The 19,708-nt window shown below is 44.8% G+C and overlaps 1 protein-coding gene across 1 annotated transcript in view; it reads right to left on the bottom strand.

Annotated features, from left to right (window-relative positions):
* Positions 1–19,708, bottom strand: part of PRKCH (protein kinase C eta) — a 118,158-nt gene that overhangs the window by 85,624 nt on the left and 12,826 nt on the right. The window contains exon 2 of the mRNA XM_074583707.1: positions 4,749–4,812. Within this exon, the coding sequence (XP_074439808.1) occupies positions 4,749–4,812 (64 nt within the window). The remainder of the gene's footprint in view (positions 1–4,748; positions 4,813–19,708) is intronic.

Here is a 19,708-nt window from a genome sequence, read left to right as displayed (position 1 = left end):
AGAGACACGGTCACGCTCGGAAAGGTAATCTCCTCCCGAGGTAAGGAGATTTTCATTTTAATTTTGCACTGGTTCGCTTTACACAGGAAATGTCAGCTGAATGAGGGGAGTTAATATAATCAGATATAGCTTAGCACAGCAACAAATACACTCAGCAAAGAAAATAAAGATAGGCAGGGATAATTTTGCTAGACTTTCCTTGCTTCCTATTGCTCCATTCCTTTATCTTCCTGAAAAATGACATGTATTTTTTCACCCACGAAACAGGCACATTTCCCTGCCTCAAAACGGTAGGTTAACACTGATGGACAGAACAGCCACACAGGAACCTACAAAGACTAACCTCTTTCCAGCTGTACATTTTCTATACTGCCCTCATCCTGATGGTACACAAATGCTTCTGTTGGACACGCTGTGCACCTCACAGGAGTGACACCCTTCTCCCCCATCCCCACCACAGGTAAGCAAAACCAAATTAAGCTTTTGCTCAAAAGAACTTTTGATCAAACAAAAAAAACCCACAACCACTCCTGAAGCTAAAGGAAGTACGTGCTGATAACACCCCTGGGACTGTCTATTTGGAGTAAGCTTTCTGGGACAACAAAATAATTCAGTCTCAGGTGGACCTAACATCTCAGCCTTTTTAGTTTACTTGGCTTTTGAGGGTTTTTTCCTTCTTCTCCCTCTTCTCCCTCTCTTTAGCCACTTTTTGGACTTTTACTTTACCGGAGTGGCTGAGACCCTGAATTTGGGTATTTCCATGAACAAAACAACTAGCTTGGCATAAAGGCTCTCTGAGATGGATCACATTTTGGCAGCATGAGGACCAGCAGTACGCACTGACCCTCGAATCTTTGCTTAGTGGAACTCTCCAGAGGCTTTTCCAGGGAAGATGCTCCCCACAGTTCAGACTGACTCCACTACGTTATCCTTTTGTCACCACGGTCAACTGAAAGCAGTGAAGCAAGAGCTGCTAAAAAAGCTTGTGGGTGGCTTGCAAAGTTGGTCTACTGACACAACCATGTTGCTCATGGAGTCTGGCTTTTTTTTGCAGCACCATGCCACCATGCTGGATCCTTCTCACAGCAGAAAACGCACCCGACTTGCACACTTAACCATTCATAAGTCACAAGAAAATGATCAAAAGGCCTACACATCACATTGCTTGAAACTCCCCGTGGGGAGTTCTACCCTGATGGTGTCTAATGCCAACTAACATTTGGTTTTCTGTGTATCCAGAGATACACACAGCCTTCAAGTGATCTCTGCCACATTAGCCGTAACTAGCAGTGAGGATGTGGCAGCAGCTCCAGGTTAGGGCAAACAAGCGGGAAGCCACTTTTTGTGCTTTCAAGTTGTGAGTTAATCTCAGATTTCTTTCCAAAAACTTAAATTCCACATACAATTCTGACCTTCCAGGTTTCCAACAAAAAAGAGGGGAAAATAGAATAAAACATGATGTAATGAAAGAGACTTCACCATTTTTGAGATGGAAACCCCTCCCTGATAGATGCCCCCAATTCCCAATGACTGGGAGAAGTTAGTATCCACGCTCAGGCTTGCCCTGGATTATGTCTTATGTTGGAAACTCCAAATGTGACCACATATGGGGTTTTTCTTGACTGATTAGTCCCAAGAGGTGCCTTCGATCTTCCTGTTCTGTAAGTCCACACATCCTCAATAATGACAGAGGAAAGAGAAGTAACTATTTCCAACATTTCCCATTTTCCTCGGAAAGCAGTAGCAATACAAACATTTGAGTTCTCCATCTCTCATCTTTGAGACCTTTTTAGCAATATGCCTGAATGCTTAGCCACCAGCGTGAGTCTGAACCACGCTTTGGATTTATGCTCAAGGCCACCATTCCTGCTCAACCCTGCTTTAAATGGCCAAGCGTGACATGCTTGTGTGTGGATACAATCTGGCATGCTGGTTAATAAAAGCCCTCTAGTTTCTTGATATCGATACAACTTTCTCTCCATCATTGGCTGTATCACAAGCAATTAAAGCCAACTTCTCACGTCCTTTTCACCCCTATTGCTGCATAAGAGCCATTGCCTTGGACCTGCAAAAGTGTCCCCCACATCTCCCTTGCACTCTTTTGCACTCTCCCTGTCCTCTGGTTACAAATAGAAAGCTTTTCCCAAATTAACTTGAAAAAGTAATCTTCATGTCTCCCTGTCAAAGCACAGTTGTAGGGAACACCTCCCTAGAGGAGAAAGGGTAAATGATCTGTTAACATTTTACACACAGATAAATGTGAGAGCAGTTCCTAAACCCCAGAGTTAACATCCGGGCAGAGAAAGCACGCATTGCTACTTGTCAGATAGAGAACTGAAAGTTGTACTGATGTGTCCTGGTTTGAGGTAAAACAGAACCAATTTTCTGATTTGTAATTTTACGTTTTAGCTGGGCCTCTAACTGACTAAAGTCTGAAATTAACAGCATATTGTTCAGAAACTGTTCACTCTCAGAGTGATAAGACCTGATTATACCAAGGAATGGTATGCACAGAGGCTCTTGCTTATACTTATTGCTATAACAACCAAGGTCAGCTAACGTCGCTGTTTGCCCTGTTAGAGCGTTGGAAGCGGAGAAGTGTAGAGGGGTCCCACCTGCAGGGAGGAGCAGACGGGCCAGGTGACCCAAAGCTGACCAACAGGGTATTCCATCCCATCTGCATCATGCTCAGTATAAAAGCTGGGGGATCAAAGGGGCAAGGCTGGTCTGGTTTGCTCTTTCTTCAATGGCCGATGTCTGAGGAGGACCTTGTCTGTTCATCTGCCTTTGATCCCGATCCGAGCATTCCTGACTCTAGTTCTGGAATTCAGCTCCTGTCTGTCACTGACTCCAGTCTGGGATTCTCTCTGTGTCTGCTGGTGACACGATTGTCATCCTTGGAGCTGGATCCGGTTTTGTATATATTATATATGTTTTTCTTTAATTTTTATTATTCTATTATTATTTACTATTTTCTTATTTTTTATTATTATTATTTTCATTAAAGTAGTTTATCTCTTTTTCTAAACTTGTAAATCTCCTTATCTCTTCCTCTCATCTCTGAGGGGTGGGGGGGCCATCTGTCGTTCCGACTGTCCAATCCAGCCAAAACCACGACATGATGCTATGTAGCCTGCCCAGCTTTACACAGAAAGTAAACTTCACTGGAAAAGGGAATTCTGGTCCTCTCTGCCTTGCTGCAGCGCCAGGGTGTGATACTCCTTGTCTCCTCCATCACTCCACGAAGACCATACATTTCTTTAGGAGTCAAAGCCAGCCAGGCTTTCTGTTCACATCTCCGTCCTAACATACCTCCTGCAAGCAGGATTATGCCCTGCCCATGGTCGCTAGGAGTAAGAGCAGCCCCAGCTGCACACAGGGAAGGATGTCTCCAAACCCTGCCACCGCTTCCACACCACAGGGCTAGGGGTGCTGTGGCGGTGGAAACCATCTCCCTGCAAACCCTTGCTGGGCCCTCAGGTGTGGCTTAGCTGATTACAGACTGGATAGGGCTCAAACACTTTAAAAGGCCACAGCTATCCTGCCAAGAGCAGAGCACTCCTGGGGTATAAACCACCCAAAGAAAACCAAAAGCTCCACCAGCTCCTCTGATGCAGCAGCTCCCCACCAAGCAGCTGCCCGGGTTCCAGCACACATCAGGCTGACGGCTCAGCAAGAGCAAGACAGCTCCCCAAAAGCATCCAAAGTAAAGCACAAGCTTGTATTCAAACCTGAATGTGAAAAACAAAGGCAGGGGCATTGACAGGCCTGGGCACCCGGCACAAGGTGTGAGCTAGGGAAACTGCCACCGGAGCTCCCCGGGAACCCTTGAAGCAAGCACCACCCCTCCAGCTTACACCCTCCTCGCATCCGTGATGGAGCACAGCGGGGTGGGCTGTGCTACAGCCTCCGGCACAGCCTTCATGCCGAGCAAATCCATTTCCGGGGCAGAATAAGAGAAAGCATTAAAAATCGAGCTCTGCCAGGCTGCAAGTAACAGACAGCAGAGCAGATCCTGCCCCGATTCTTGGCTTCTGTACAGAAAATGCACCCCAACAAATGCAATTTAAGGCCACAGATAAAACAAGTCAGAATCATGTTGTAGGTCTGAAGAAAATAACCTTTTTCTGGGCCCCATCCCAGATTTCCTGGGTTCCTCCAGCAGAGCTCACATCCACAATCATAGCTGGTATCACCGTAAACAACAGGGAAATTAAAACCACCACACTATAAAAGATAGTTACAGAAAAAAATTCCACCTGACTGCTTTTTCAGGGCAGCTGTCACACTAAAAAAATCTTAAGTTTCCTATGCAAAGCGAACTTGGGGAACAGAAATGCACATGAAGTAGATGTGAATCATTATGGCATATAAATCACCCAGATGTTTCAAACATATTCTATTTTAAACATGCTCTACATGCTCCTTAGCTTGCCCTTCAAGAGGCACCCAGGTGAAAAGTATGAGTGACAAAAACAATCCATTTGAAGGACAACTTCAGATGAATAAACCAGATCAAGCCCGAATGGGCTCCTCGTGTCCAAGAGCAGAGCAGAGGGCACACACAGCGTGACCCGTTACAAACAGCGCCTTCCAGATTTCCCCCATAACTCAAGAAATCTCGGTGCGCAACAGCACGTGGCCCATGTGAAGCATGCCATTTGCTTATATACTGCTTGGCACCTGATGGCAACAGCACACACCAGAGTCCAGCTCATAACGGAAACAAGCCAAAATGATTCCCTTACCTTCCGTGAAGCTGCCTGTAAGAGTTATGACGACAAACACTTTGCCTTCTGGCTCCAAATCCACCTGAAAAAGTAAAGGAAACGTTAGAAGATTGTTTTTCAAGGCAACAACTCTTCTCGGGATTTTATGTGGTAAATCTTGCCAACATTTGATAATATCTGAAGCTCTATATGTATTCTCATGCACATTCTTAGTTTAAAAAAAAAAAAAAAAATCAAGCATCCATGGCTCAAATTGTTCAGCACTTCTAGGAAAAAGAAGGAATCAAGTTCCTTATTTTTTATGGAGCCTTGAATGCTGAACAATCTCGACCTTCCTAGAGGAAATAGAGATTAAAGAAAAAAAAATAATATGGTCAATAGTGTTCCAATTTGTCAGATAAATGAAGCGGAAGTAACATTAAACACACACAATTCTCTCCAAAGATCCATGCATATCTGTTTGGTGAATTACACAGATATTTCCTCCCTATTACATCTTATCCTATTGAAATTGTTTCACTCTCTCAAAATCCCATCAGTGCTGGGGTAAATGCTGATTTCTTACATAAATCACCCTGTGGCCTTAAACCATAGAAACCAGGAAACTGTTAGTGCTGTTACCTAAGGACTTGTTGTCGTTTAATCTAAATTAGATAGCAATACAGAATATAATTTTAGGGATCAGAGATTCAATCCCAGTGTCGGTCAACCTGTCCTTGGAAGAATGTATTTATTTTTCAGTTAGTAGGTTTCTTATTTTTAGTTACATTTGTAATTAAGGTCTTGCTTTTGGTGCCTTTTTTTTTTGTTCACTAGCTAATTTTTAGCAAAAATCACAGCTAAGAATCCCTGAAGTTTGAGTCAGGCTGTCACACAGAAATCTCACTTTAAAAAAAAAAAAAAAAAGGCAACCCCCATACAGTCCCAAATTGCAATGTTAAAATTGGCAAAGAGAAGCTTCACACCTCATAGGCATCGATAACCTGCACAGAACAAAATTTCTGAAAAGAGAGCTCCCTGGAGGAATGACTAAAAGCAATGGTTCAAACTCTGTCTGCTCTCATACAGCCACCTTTCCTTGGTCTGGCAGAAATAGAAGCAAGTCGTCCATGTCAGCAGCACCACGTTTCATCGCAGAGGTGCCCAGAATTTAATACACCTCAGTATGCACTGCGGAGTAGAAAAATATTTCCTGGTCCTGCAAGAAAGGAGGACGAGCCCAGGCTCCTTCTTTTGTCTCAGGTAACACACGGTATATCCTGCCAACACTTTGATTCCTCCCCAGTGTTAACACAGATCACATCATTCAAGTGAACCTCTAACCCTAAGCCTAAACTCCCAGAGCAACAGCGCAGGGACCACCACTAATCCAGGCAACGGTTGTCTGTGGTTTGCCATGCACCAACCGGTCCTTTTAAGGGAATAACAGTAAGATACAGGTAAAAGAGAAAGCTAAACTCTATGTATCTAATGGAGGAACCAAACAGCCATACTACAAATGGACAGGACGGTAAACAGGGAAAGAAGGTGTCCAAGCCAGGCTGACTCGGCAGAGTTAAAGTACAGCAGCATTTTCTGCTGGCATCTCCACTCCTAGGGATGCTAACTACAGCTTCACTAACAAGAGCCGAGAGAAAACAATCTTTTGGGGTAATTGAGGGGGAATCAGAGACAGCATACATCATCCCTTTACGTTTCCCTAGCCTACACTGTGTTGCAGAAGTGCAGAAATTGTTTTTAAGCTACTCGGATTTTGTTAGGACAAGCTGAGCAAATATTTTCAGAGAAAGAATGAGAGAACATCCTATTCACACGACTCCAGCTACAGTCCAAAAGCAACACATCTCTATCAATGGGATACAAAACGGGGAAGCTAGAACTGCTTGGGAAAATCCTATCAAACGTTGATTGTCTGGACACTACATTTTCTACCAAAAAAAAAAAACCAAACAAAAAACCCCGCACAAAACGAATCAGTTTCACAGCGAGAATTTAAATTCAATGTTCAGCTTTGATTCAATGTTATTTCTTGTGTTCGCTTAGGTTGCTTACTACTCTGGCTTAAGGAAGCTGTGTTTCAACAGCCCTCTGACTCCATAAATAGGGAAGATATTCCCCAAATAAACTTCAACTCCAGCAACACTTTTCACCATTTTTGCCCAAATTTCAGTTCACTGGGGAGACATGCAGCTTTGTAAAGAAATGATTCTTTCAAAAATATATATCTATAATATATATACATATACAGTCACCCAAATTGATTTATGGGATATCGAGCATTCAGATTTTAGGGGAAAATCCTTACTTAGGTTTCAAAAATCATTGTCTGCCAGTCTCCATAGACAATGATGCGTTAGACTACTACTTTCACACTCACAAAGAGGATCTTTCCTCACTTCTTCTGATGTATGTGGTCTTTTGTGGTACTTTTAGTCTTAAAAAAAAACATTTGCTGAGATACAAGCAGCTGAGCTGAGACCAGGAGATGTAACAAAAGCATCATCCACCTTCAACACAGAGCACACAAAAAAATTGGTCCAAACTCTGTGACACACCTTGTTCTCCACGCGTGCAAATGGGATTCCCCTGCCCAGGGTAGCATAGTGTCACAAAACAGAAACAAAATAATTTCGAAAGTAACAGCAGGAGATTTAAAAGAGTTATAAAACAATCTCTCACCCGACTCCAAGATTAAAGAGCAGATTAAAGACCAGTGAAGACCCGACACCAACTAACCTGCCGTGCTCATATTATACCACAGAACTCAATAAAGAGGATCTAGCTACATTCAAGATCTTTTCATGGCACACATTAGCGTGATCTAATTAAACACTACAACTGAAAGGCTCCAAAAGGAGGACTGAAGCCCCACCATGCCAGGAGCTGCAGAAGCAGAACATCCTTGGAACACCGGCATCGCACTGGATGCAGGACCAAGGGTGAAATCTTGTCTTATACAAGAGGTTAAACCAGACAGTCTTAATAGTCCCTCTGGTCTTAAATTGATAGCAACAGCAACAACAAAGGACAAGATGCAATGAAATTAAATAATTAAAATTAATAGACCACTGATGTAAGTCTGGCTTTTGGACCTGCTCTGACCTCCTTTAAAAATGAAATCTGACCAGCTAAGTAGCAGCCAACGCAGTATCTGAGATCAACTCCCAGATACATGGAAAGTGCCTGAAACAAAAAAATCATCTCTGACCTAGAAAACTGAAAGGAAAGTGTCTGACCGCAGACCTGCCCTCCTGTGAGCCTGCCTGAGATCACACGATCGAGCAGCTCTGGGACAGCAACACCCACCTTACGGGACGTGCTTCCTCTCGCCATCGCACAGACCCCCCATACCATGGCCACACAATGTGGAGGGCCCTTGTGCTGGCGGCAGTTACCTCCTGCGAGCTCCTCACACTTACTGGACCACAATCACGATGCCCGTGCAGCCAGATGGATGCTCACACACCGAGCCGGTGTGCGCAGCAAGCAGCTTGCTAAGCCCAGGCCTCAGGGCTAACCTCAGCCATCCTTGCAGCTCGGTTCCCTGTGTACCTGCCCCTGCTTTACACCTTCATTAGTGCCTTTACGCTTTGCATTGCGGCTACAAAAACAGCACACGCTGCAGCATAGCTTTACCAAGCAGCAAGCAACTGCAGCCACACTTGGGCACACAGAAATATGCCCATAACAATCTGAAAACATACCCACAAACGAGGAGTGTGGTACCCTACTTCTCCCTCAAAAGGAAGAACTCCTGATATAAGCCCTCCTTCAATCTCTTCAGCCACTGAAGAACTTCTATCACTAGCACCTACTTGCACAGACTGAGAGTACGTCTCACTATGCTCTGCTATTTAATAAGATTTGAGCGCTTCAAAGGGAAGCGGCTGCCAAAGGACTAGCCCTCCAGCCACGGAAGGGATAACCCTATCTAGCGACGGCTGGCTGGCAGCCCAGGCCCTGACTGCGCACCGCCAAGGCTCTGGCGATGTCGGTACCTCCCAGCATCAGCGAACACCCTTGGGATCCAGCCTCACAACAGCAGCGCGGATGTAACACAAGTACCACACATACGCCAAGTTTTGCTTCTCACTTTTTTTTCTTTCTTTTCTTCACAGCCGTAAAAACCTATGTTTTTACAGTATTGTTCTCAACAGAGTTATTAGAGTCCAAAGCAGACCATGCAATCAGTTTGGGTCAACATTGCAGCTCAGGCTGATCTTATTTCTCAAAGAAAGCAGGAGAGACTCAGAGAAACTCAACAGCCTGAAGGCAGCACAGACAATGCTAAGGCTGAACTCCTATACAACACTTTGGGAGGCAAGTGATACAGGAACGTAACCATCTGTATGTATTTGTCAACTATATTCAAAGAGTAATAAGTACAGTGAAAAGTTTCCTAATGCCAAGATCTATTTGCACAGGATAGCTTTTTTTATGGAATCACAGAATTCTGCCTGGAAGGTTTAGTATCAGAGCAGGAGATGCACCACAGTGGGAAAAATTGTGGGGGGAAGCAAAGGAGAAGTCTGAATTTTTATGCATGCATGATATCACGAATGCTACGAGGTACACTGATCTTCAAATAAATCAAACTAAACTGGTGGCAGGCACCATGACACCTTTGGCGCACATAGCTGTAAACAGTAATCACGCCCGCCTCTCTCCGGTGCTTTCATCCTCAGCCTGGTCCCCTAGAGAACAACTGGGAAGAAAAACATCGACTTTCTGCCTGGGAGAGGAAAGTGTGCTTATCAGTGTAGTAAATCCTTCAATCGCCGCTCTCTTCTAGTTCAAGGAAATGCAAGACAGCATGTTCCTCCATAGCACAAAGGGTGGATAAGATCAAGTGTTGGAGCTCAGGAACCCCCTGCGTGTCTGTAAGAACAACACAGGATTTTGGCCCAGAGCTAAGCATACACTTTAACTTGTGTTGAACTTCACAGACGTACTTAAGAGAAAACAAGCGCTGGAGGATTTTGGCAAGCGAGCTGGAAATGAGCAGGTAAGGACCGATGAGTTCAGCCGCGGTTTCGTTACACTGCCACCGTGAGATGCAACACTTTGGCAGCAAGGCTGAACACAGGACCGAGGAGGACTTCACTCCTAATTCAAACCACTCACATGGTGCCCCATGCCTGAACTTGCTGAGATCGAGCAGCTCCACGTGACTTCAAAGGCAGCTGCAAGGGATCAGTTTCCCACAAGGAGGGGCCCCAGTCAACCATCTCACACACCTCCAGAAAAGGTCTGTACAACATTGTTCCTGACAACTATGCAGGTGCTATTTACTCCCTTTCTCTGCATTACAAAAAAAAGCTAGTTCGGTAGCGAACAGATGCGGGGAAACCAAAAGAGGACTCCTTAATCATATGCCTTCACACATATAATAAAAACTGGTCGTGTGTGATTCATCAATGGAAGAGGTTTGGAAAACAAATTCAGAAGGAGGATAATCTCTCAGGCAACATATCAACACCCAGCTGAAGCATCCACTGAACTCGACGAGCAGGTATAGTCAGTCGGCCGCTGAGAGAGCCTGGCATGCCTTCGTGAAAAACCCGCCGCGGATGGGAAGAGGCAGATCCGAAGGGTGGCTGCCTGCCTGCAAGTCACTCGCTTTCCAAAATCGAGACAAGGTGGTCCTCCAGGATGAAGCGACATCTTCAACGCTGCATCTAGCATTGACATTAATTCCTGCAAACACCGGATCAGAACATTCTTTTTCCTCCCCACAGCAGATAGTTCAGCCTGGGAAGACTGATCTGAAGTACACTGAAATCAGCTGGACTCTTTTTATTGTCTTTGGATCAGACACAAAAGACGACTGCATTTACCCTGGAGCCCAGAACATCCTTTCTTCCATTGCTGCTCCGTCCTTTCTTCCCCACAGGCACAACAAGTAAGCATCCTAGAAGTACAACCTTTTTCTAAGCCATGTCAATGCTGACGTGGCTTCAAAAACAGAACAAGCCAGACACTTGCAGTGAATAAAGCAAATATAAAAGCTACCTGGGGACTTAATTACCTTAATTAAACAAGTAGTTATATCTTTTTACTTCCTACATAATTTTCAAATTTAATTAACAGAACTGCATATATAATCAGTCATTTGTACAGGCAATTCCCAAGGCTCTGTTCAGCCAAAAGAGCTGAAAGTCTGGGTTAGGCTAAAGGTGGTTTTTCACATGCCTCTAGTTATTTCTTTTAATTTTTCTTGTTTACGCTCCTAACAGATCATGCTTATGGAATGTCAGATCTTTCTGTATTTTAATAAGGTAGCACCTCCACCTGAGCATGCCTTTGTTGGACAGGTCAAGTAGCAACTGTCTCTGCCAAATACACGGTGTCTGGATTAATCAGTCCCTCTTGTACATTTAGAGGCTGATAGACACCTGTCTATCAAGTCAAGCACCTTTGAAAAATCCTTAAGGCTCTCTAGTACAAAGGGGATTTTGCATTTCCAGACCCACAGATTAAAGAATTTTTCTTACAAATACACAGCATGCAATTTTTAAGATTCAAATCAGTGTGCCTAAAAAAAAAAAAAAAATAAAAATGGGGTGCCAAGTATCTTCTCATTCTTGCAAAGGCTGGCAAGTGCTTAGGGCAGTAATTTCCACCACAGTTTCTCAACAACCCATGGCAAGCTCTGTGCAGGGGAGGCCCTAGGAGATGTCATTTGGTGAAGAGCACCGACCCAAGCTCTTGTTCCACCCGAGCTTTGAATCTGGTGCTGCCAAACAGCAGCATCTCCCTGCTCCCACCGAGATTTAATTTTGATACCAGGTCTCAAAAGAAAGAGTGAGCACAGGGTGACACAGCACTGCGGAAAGGCTGCCAATCCCACCTCTAACTGGTAGGTCCATGCACTGTGCTGAATTCACAGAGCGTTGAAGCCCTCGCAGCTCACTGATTCCAGCTGCAGTGGATGCACGATCAGACCTAGAGGTAATACCTGGTCCCTTGGAGGTCAGCCTGAACACCCCCTGGTAGGGGACAAAGGCTCAAAACTTCTGCTTCATGCAAGTGGTGGTAACTGTCAAAGTTTCAGGGAAAAAGGGAAACCTTTCCAACAACTCTTACTGCTGTATGCTTAATGGTCTGGAGGTAAACCCACAAATGGGTGGAAAGTAACTCCTATAAACCAGTTATTCCAGCTATTACTCTAATATTGTTATTCTAATTTTTTGTTCCAGGACAGCTGTTTAAAATATTACTTTGTTTTCAGTCGAGCTGCATAATTATAAGCTGTGCGTCAGCCATGAACAATCCTGCATAACTAATAATTCTTAGCCAATCCTGGACTCTTTAATCAATTTTAGTCTGGTTTCATCCAAGAGATTACCCACCTGCACAGGAGACTTGCTCAGGTAGGAAGAGCAAGGGCTGCAACAAGCTTTATCTATCCCATGAAAATTCCTGCCAAGAAAAGCTGCTTAAAGGCCTACAACTAAAATACAGATAAAAAAGGAGGTTTCAAATCTTCAATAAAATAAAATTTTCAAAACCACAAGCCAAAGCCTGCTCTTACTGGAGTTACACCAACTTACATTGCTTTTGAGAAATCCCACCTCTAAAACAATGAATGATTTATGAGTAATAGTTGCAGGTGGCTGCTCTTTAGTATATTTGAAAAAAAAAAAAAATAGTAGGGTTATAAAGTTAAAAAGAGAGAGGGAGACACAATTGGTTCAGGGACTACTATATTTTTGTTCTCCTTACATTTTTAAAGAAAAACAACTACTCCACTCTAGAGGGATTTCTGATCTTTTTTCCCTGAGTTATGTGGCAGGGGGAGGGAATCCAATTGCCTGTTTATCAGTCCCACAGCACTGAAGTTTCTCGATGACCAGGCATTGATGCCAATAGTACCACTGCTGAGCAAGAACACGTTCCTTCAGAAATTTAAGTGAAACTCACAATGAAATGGGCGACGCGGGAAAGTCTAAGAAGCCCACACGAACACTGGAGTCTACAACAGAGGAGGGCTTTCACCCATAACCCCAAGAAAACCATGGGGCTAGAAATGACTAGAGTGGCAAACAGGCCACTGTTGCCAGTGATGACCAGACCTAGCAGCAAGGGGACAATTTCTGAGGGCACAGAACACGCCAATTGTGGGACAAGACTGCAAAGTGCCCACAACCAGCAAAGCAGGCGCTGAAACTCCTGCCTCGGAGCCTTCCCCTCTTGATGCAACGAGGCGGTTTGTTGTCAGCCCTCCCCAGCCAGGTCCATGGGTCAGGGGAGGAGGGTGGTCCCACACGCTGCTGCCAGCTCGCTGTCAGCAGCTCGAAGTGGTGCGCTGCAGTGGCTGGGGCACAGCCATGCTGCCCCGTGTGGCTCCCCGTCCTACATGGCTCCTGCAGCAAGCCACCGCTGCCCCAGAGCCTCTGTGCAGCCAGAGGGGGTAAGCTGGTGGAGCAGCACTACTGGGATACAGAGCCCTGGAAGGCCAAGGTCTCCCCTTTCGGGCAAAGCCTTGGGGAACGACAGGAGCAAGGCGGCAAAAAGCCTGCTTGGAACCAACCTCCCACCCAAGAGACATCAAGGTGCAGGCAGCTCTGCTCCACTTTCCCACCTGTCCGACAGAAGGCAGCTCATTTGCTCTAGTGGCTCTACATGGCGGCCAGGGGAGATGGCAGGCAGAGAGCAAAGGCTGCCCTGTACCTCCCTGAACAGCCTCTACAAGCCGGCCCACCGCAGAGAGCAGGGACCGCAGAGAGCAGGGGCAGGACACCACTTTCCGGGGGCCTCTCAGCACCTCCGTGCGCCTCCCAGGCTCCCTCCCACAGCCTGTACAACCATAGCCCCTGTGAAACCAAAATTGCGTGGGCAGGACACATTCTGCCTTTCCTGACCACATGCACATATAAGCAGAGCTCTAGCTCTAGCTCTGCTGCACGCAAACTATTAAACATACATCTTGCTTTCCAACACCATGCCAAACGCCACTATGTCCAGTCCATCACTGGATTTTCCTCCCAGCTCCTCTTGCCTTCCTCCTACAGCTATTTTTTGTTTGTTTGTTTTAAGGGATGGGGAGGTAATCACAGATTTACTTTCATTTCCTAACAGCCAGATGCTGACATCAATGCAGGACCACTAAATTAAAGGATGGCAAATACAGGGCTTCATTTTGAGCTGTTTGAACACTTGATTATAGCAAATACACTCATGCACACATTTGGTAGCTGGTATCAGGCTATCGGCTTTGCATATGCAATGTGTGGAAATCTGCCTGCAAACACCTATATATGCAATTGCAGGTAAGAGAGGCTGAAAGTGGGAGAGGGTCTCTGCTCTTCAGAGGACTTAGGCACTTTGACAAACAAACCAAACAAAAACCTACTTCCATTCAATGAAGAGTAATAACAGGTCAATAAACCTCAACAACCAGTTATTACCAACAAAACAAAAATCCTTCAACAGCTATAGAGTCCTGGGACACCACTTGAGCTACTGCACTCTGGACACATGAGTTGCGTAGGCATGATGCCGACAGCTCATGTTTTAGGTCTCTCACTGAGCGCACAACGTAGGAAATGCCGTTTTCTGTCTCCAAGTTCTGGAGATGATCAACAAACGTATTTTCTGTCACATATATTAACAATATAACTTGGCAGAAAAAACAGGAAGTTGTGCCAGTTTTGCTGTTTACAGTAATAAATAGAGAAATCACTGATGGGTGCCAAGCAGGCAAGTTGGTTGCACTTCCCGTTTGGAAACACTCCAAGGGCCACAGTAATGAGATGGTAAGTGGAGTTTCCCCAAAGTAAAACACTGACATAGCTGAGCTTAGCACTGATGCAATGTCCCCCTACAAGGAAAGGGCTGGCGAGACCAGGCAGCCCATGCGCCGGCCAGCGCACACCAGAGACCTGGGGTTTGCCTGGAGAGGAACAGAACAGGCACCAGGCAGAAATACAGAAGGAGAAACAAAAAGATTGGGCAGAGAAGCAATAATGATGCTCTCGGTCTTGAGAAGTCTTCCAAGGCACAGCACTCACCTGCAGTTTTAATTAACCTTATTAACAAATCTAGCCAGGATTATGAATCATTCACAACTTTATTTTAAGCAGCAAAGCCGGCATCATGGTCTGAGGTTCTGTGTTCAAGGAACACTTGCTAGTTGCCCAAGACTCGCCACTGCATAGCCACAGCCGGAGAGCGCTGTGTAACTTAGGGGAAATCCACTGGGTTGTACAATATCAGACAGGGCCCTCAATATCCAGTTCATAGATCCCACCCGAGGAACTGCAGACCCCTAAACCAGCTGCAGTACTCTGCAGAGAACCCCTCTGCAGTTGTCTCCCCAGCACCTTGCTCATTTACATACCTGTGTTGTTCTCCAGTATTCAGTGCTGGAAAATATTTTCTTGTTTTATTGCATAATCTTAAACTTCACTGAAATTCTTCTCATTCGAGTTTCCATTAGGTGTGACACTATTTCTAAAATATCTTCCTACTACATATAATTCATTTGGTGTACTGCTGCTTTTCCATTTTTGTCCATTAGCCCTTTCTTCTTTCTAAAAACAGGCCACAGCTGATGAGATAATGAACCACTAAAATCACTTAGTCCTCCAGATATAATCCATCAGATTTCTGAACACCCCAGGTAGAAAAGGGAAAGGTCACAACTTTGTGCTATTCCAACCATTCCTGTCAGAGACTCACTTTTGAAGAGTCAAATCCCATCTTCTTAATAACAGTTAAAAAGTTACGTCCTGGTGATATAGCAAAAGGCAATCTGCTGGAGAAGTCTAGCTATTTATGATGCTCGATCACTACTAACGGGTGCTGTAAAATAAAAAAAGAATCACAGAGATTCAATAAGCATCTCAATGCCTGCAGCTTGACAGCGGGAAGCTGGGGTTCCCTGATACAGAGATTCAAATACAAAGCAAAAGCTCTGCAGAGGGCTTGATTTGCAGGCACCTACCCTCCTCTTCCCTTCGACACCAAGTGTCAAAAAGATCTGTAGTTAGAAGTGAACTCAACGCTATGCTGTTCGGTGGCAAATGTTTTGTTTGCTGCACAAGGGGCCAACAGCTATCGGTCCTGATCGTCACTCACCTATTTCAGCCTGACTTACAAAGCTGCTGTAGCACTACACTGGGAAACATGGACGGTAGGGAACCTCCATGCCAGGTAGGCCCACAGTGCTTGCTTTCACCCGGGGAAGCTTCCCACACAGGCTGCCATTGCCTTGTTGCACCCCTGGTATCGCATTCCCACAGCGGTGTTGCTGCATCTCTCCTAAAGGCAATGTGACATATGAAAGGAGTTGCATATAAGAGATCAGACACATCCCCAACTTTTCAACCAAAGACTGCAAAGCCCCCTGGGGTGCTGAGGGAACCTCACACCATCAATTTTATAGACAAGGAAAGCAACATATGGGGATGGCAGGAGCAGAGCTAGAAACAGTGCTTGTGCTCTTCAAAAGCCTGACCTAGCACACTGCACGGCAGGCACACCGCCTTGAAGAAGCGCAAGGAAGACTCTGCAGTACCCAGGAAAGCAATGCGTGCCTGGACTGCACAGTGGTCCAGATGTCAAGAAGAGTCACCGCTGCACAGCGCCAGAACCCATCATTCTTCTCAGTGACTATAAAGCCTTGCACAAAGTGCTGGGGGGGAACACGGGACACACGGGCCTGGACAGACACGACACCACCACCCCTGTCAATATCACAATAAATTAATTGATGTGCAAAATCAAGTTATCAGCAATATTTCTGACAAGACGTAAGATTTCAAATAACATGTCTCAATGGCATGCCAGTCTTTAGAACTACAGCTCCCATCATGGATATCCCCATTTAAAGCCTTCACTGCATTACTCATCCTTTGTGACCATACAAATAGGAGGGTTTAATTCCAGCAACTTTCGAAACCCAGATCCTGGCACGGGCTGTAGCACCATGGAGAAGCCTAAGCACCTATGCTCTGACCGTTCTTTCCAGATCTTGAATTAATCACAGTGACTTCTTTCTTCCTTGTCTCACTTCCTCACCTTGCAGTTTCTTAATACTGAAAATATTAAGGACCAACATTTATATCCAGCCAGTATTAATCCACTGCATCTCCTCTTGCATTCCATGTTGCAAGATGATCTGTCAAATGATTTGAGACGGAAGGATGAAAAGCAAACTATCAAACATGGGTGGTGTCTCACAGGAGAGAATCTGCTTGGAACACGTGGAAAGATGCAGAAGAAGGTTAAAAGCCCACAACACTAATCCCTCTCCCATTCCCTGCCAACAGCTTATGGGGTTGTTTAACATCTCTGGTACACACATCCCAGAATACCACGTAAAAGCAGTAGCAGTTTCTGGGTGCATGGTCACTTAGATGTTTCTAAAGGTACAAAAAAAAAAAAAAAAAGGAGTGCCAAGACATGCACTCCCCCAGCATTCCTGAAGGTATGATGCTTGCTCCTGGTGTCCAGATGTTACTGCTCACGTCTCCGCTCTAGTCCCATGAGGTCCAGCACTGGGAGTCACAGTCAAGTCTTCATGCAGCAAAAAGAATGTAGGTTGGGATCCAGTACGCAGCTGACAACACCCAGAAAGGACACGCCATTGCCAACATTTGCTTTGCCAAGTTAGATCATGTCCTGGTTGTATAGTGGGTTTTGTTTGTGAGTTTGTTTTTTGGTTTGGGGATTTTTTTTTGGGGGGGAAGGGGAAAAAGTACAATAAAAATATTTCTGTAAAACAACAGTTAAAATACGGTGTGTAGATGAGGTTCTTTATAGTGAAGGACCCTGCTGGAATGTATATTTGTGCAGAAAGGATTGGGGGAGAGGAAGTACCGAAATCCTGAAGCCAAGCACTGCAAAAACAGACAGACTGTCCAAGACCAAGCAATTTTTAGTCCCATCAAGTCTGTGATTAGTTTTCCTCATCTACCTCATGAGAAAGATGATCTCACTACCCACTTGTGACCATAAAGTCATAGCTGTGACTCCAGCAATTGAGCTGAGACAGGAAGGAGTTGAAAAGCACCAGGCTCCTCCAGGCCACCGGATGGGTGACGAGGTGCCGTGTCACTGGGATATGCTGTTCAGCTGACCCAGCCATCTGCCTCCATCTGAAGGAGGAGGCACTTCTGGGTTTTGTGTGCAACTGCAAGCTGACACGCAGCTTGGTGACATCTACCAACAGCATGTTGTCACGTATTTCCCCTTTTTAATATTTCTTTTTCCCTTTCCGAAGCATGGTCTCAAGATAAGGAAGCACTTCTCAACCAATATGACCAAGACGTACCTTGGATAAAAAGAAAAAAAAAAGGGGGGGCGGGGGGGAGAGGGTCAGAACACAGCTGAGGTGGCTTTGCTCACATGTCAATTGAGACCGTAAGACCATAACCTGATGCTGACCACATTTCCCATCCGAAGCTCAACATCAATCACCTTCAAAGCTGCAGAAAAACGTTCTTCTCTTCAAACAGAGCTTTTGCTGGGGTCACTGCAAGTCCAAGCACAAGGCAATTCTAGGTAAGCCAAGAGGAGGACAGGCTCTGTTACAAGGCCATCATATTTAGGACAACTGCTGTCATGTTCCCTCCTTGATAAATATTTCGTTTCTCTGTGAATGGAAGGCCTGGCATTTTATCTGTGCCATGCCACAGACAGTGTTGCATGTGCTTTGTATTACAAAGACACATGCTTTTAACTCCAGCCCACTAGCTAATATGTTTAAAAGTATAAATTCCCTTCCGGAGAAAAGTACTTCCCTACCTGGGTGGCAGTGCTAATGTGGACCTTATGCTCCTCTTCCCCTCGACAAACAGCCCTTGCTGAGGAGAGACACGCTACCTTAATTCCCAAAGCAAAATTTTATCCGCTCCAGGAAAAGTCACATCAATTTTAGTCTTATAACCTTAACCGGAGAGCTTTCACCAGCTGAGGACAGAAATCCCTTGGACAGCATTTATCTCCTTTCAAAATAAAATCAAATAACTTCCCTTCTTTAAGGTTTCCCAAGCCCTGTAATATAAAGCCAAAAAGCCAGTCAAACAATTCCTCTCCTCTGTACGAGCAGGATGCTCAGTAACGACCTTGGGGGGAAGAAAATGAAAGAGATACAGTCTCCCTAATAACTGCCATACATCCAATGAAGCGAACCATTACAAACGCAGTCCCCTAAGACAGATAATAAAACGCCTAATGCTGTTCACCTCCTAACATGCATGATAATGAAAGAGCCCTAGATAAGATTACAGAATTGAAGAGTTAGATCCTAAACTAGCTGCGCTGGAGCTGCTCACTAGATCCTTACCACTGCCGCACCATCAGTTTCGGCTTCTTAGGAATCTAAAAGATTCCTCTTGCAGCCAGGCAGCACTTGAAAGGCTTCTGGGAGATCACCACACACAGTAATACAAAGCACTGGGGTGGTTTCAGATACTGAGATAGAAAGTCTGAACAAGTAATGACCCACTGGAAAATTCATAGCGAGAGATGGAAAGATCTGGTACTCTTCAAACACCTACATGTTCTAACTGTGGCTTTGAAGCAAGCCACAACACTGTCTATTGTAAAGTGCATCGTTCCTGTGGAAACTGTTGCTTAATATTCTTAGAGATGGAGTAAGAATAAATACTATAGGTGTAAAGAATTTTGCAACTACCCATATACTGGCTAAAAAAATATTTAAAAAAAAAAAAAGGGTCCTGTTCTTATCATTGACAATGAAAAAAATCATCAGGCAATGATAAAGAGTATTTTTGTGCAGCTGAAGTGAGTACAGAAAAACAAACCCTCATTTCTCTGCAAATAAAATTTCATATGCCCGGGACTATTAACATAAGGAGACTGTTTAGTCAACCCAGAAATGAACTACAACACTTATATGGAGCAAATGTTGATGAGCTTTTTCGAGTTCAGGAAGATTCTTTCAAAACAATCTTTCAGGAGCCAAGCACAGGGGCATCAAAGGTTGTTTAAAACCAGCAAGCCTCCAT

The sequence above is a fragment of the Larus michahellis genome, chromosome 4, assembly GCF_964199755.1.
Source record: "Larus michahellis chromosome 4, bLarMic1.1, whole genome shotgun sequence".
NCBI classification, from domain to species: domain Eukaryota; kingdom Metazoa; phylum Chordata; class Aves; order Charadriiformes; family Laridae; genus Larus; species Larus michahellis.
The sequence above is the reverse complement of the archived record's forward strand: the minus strand, read 5'-3'. Positions and strand labels throughout refer to the sequence as shown.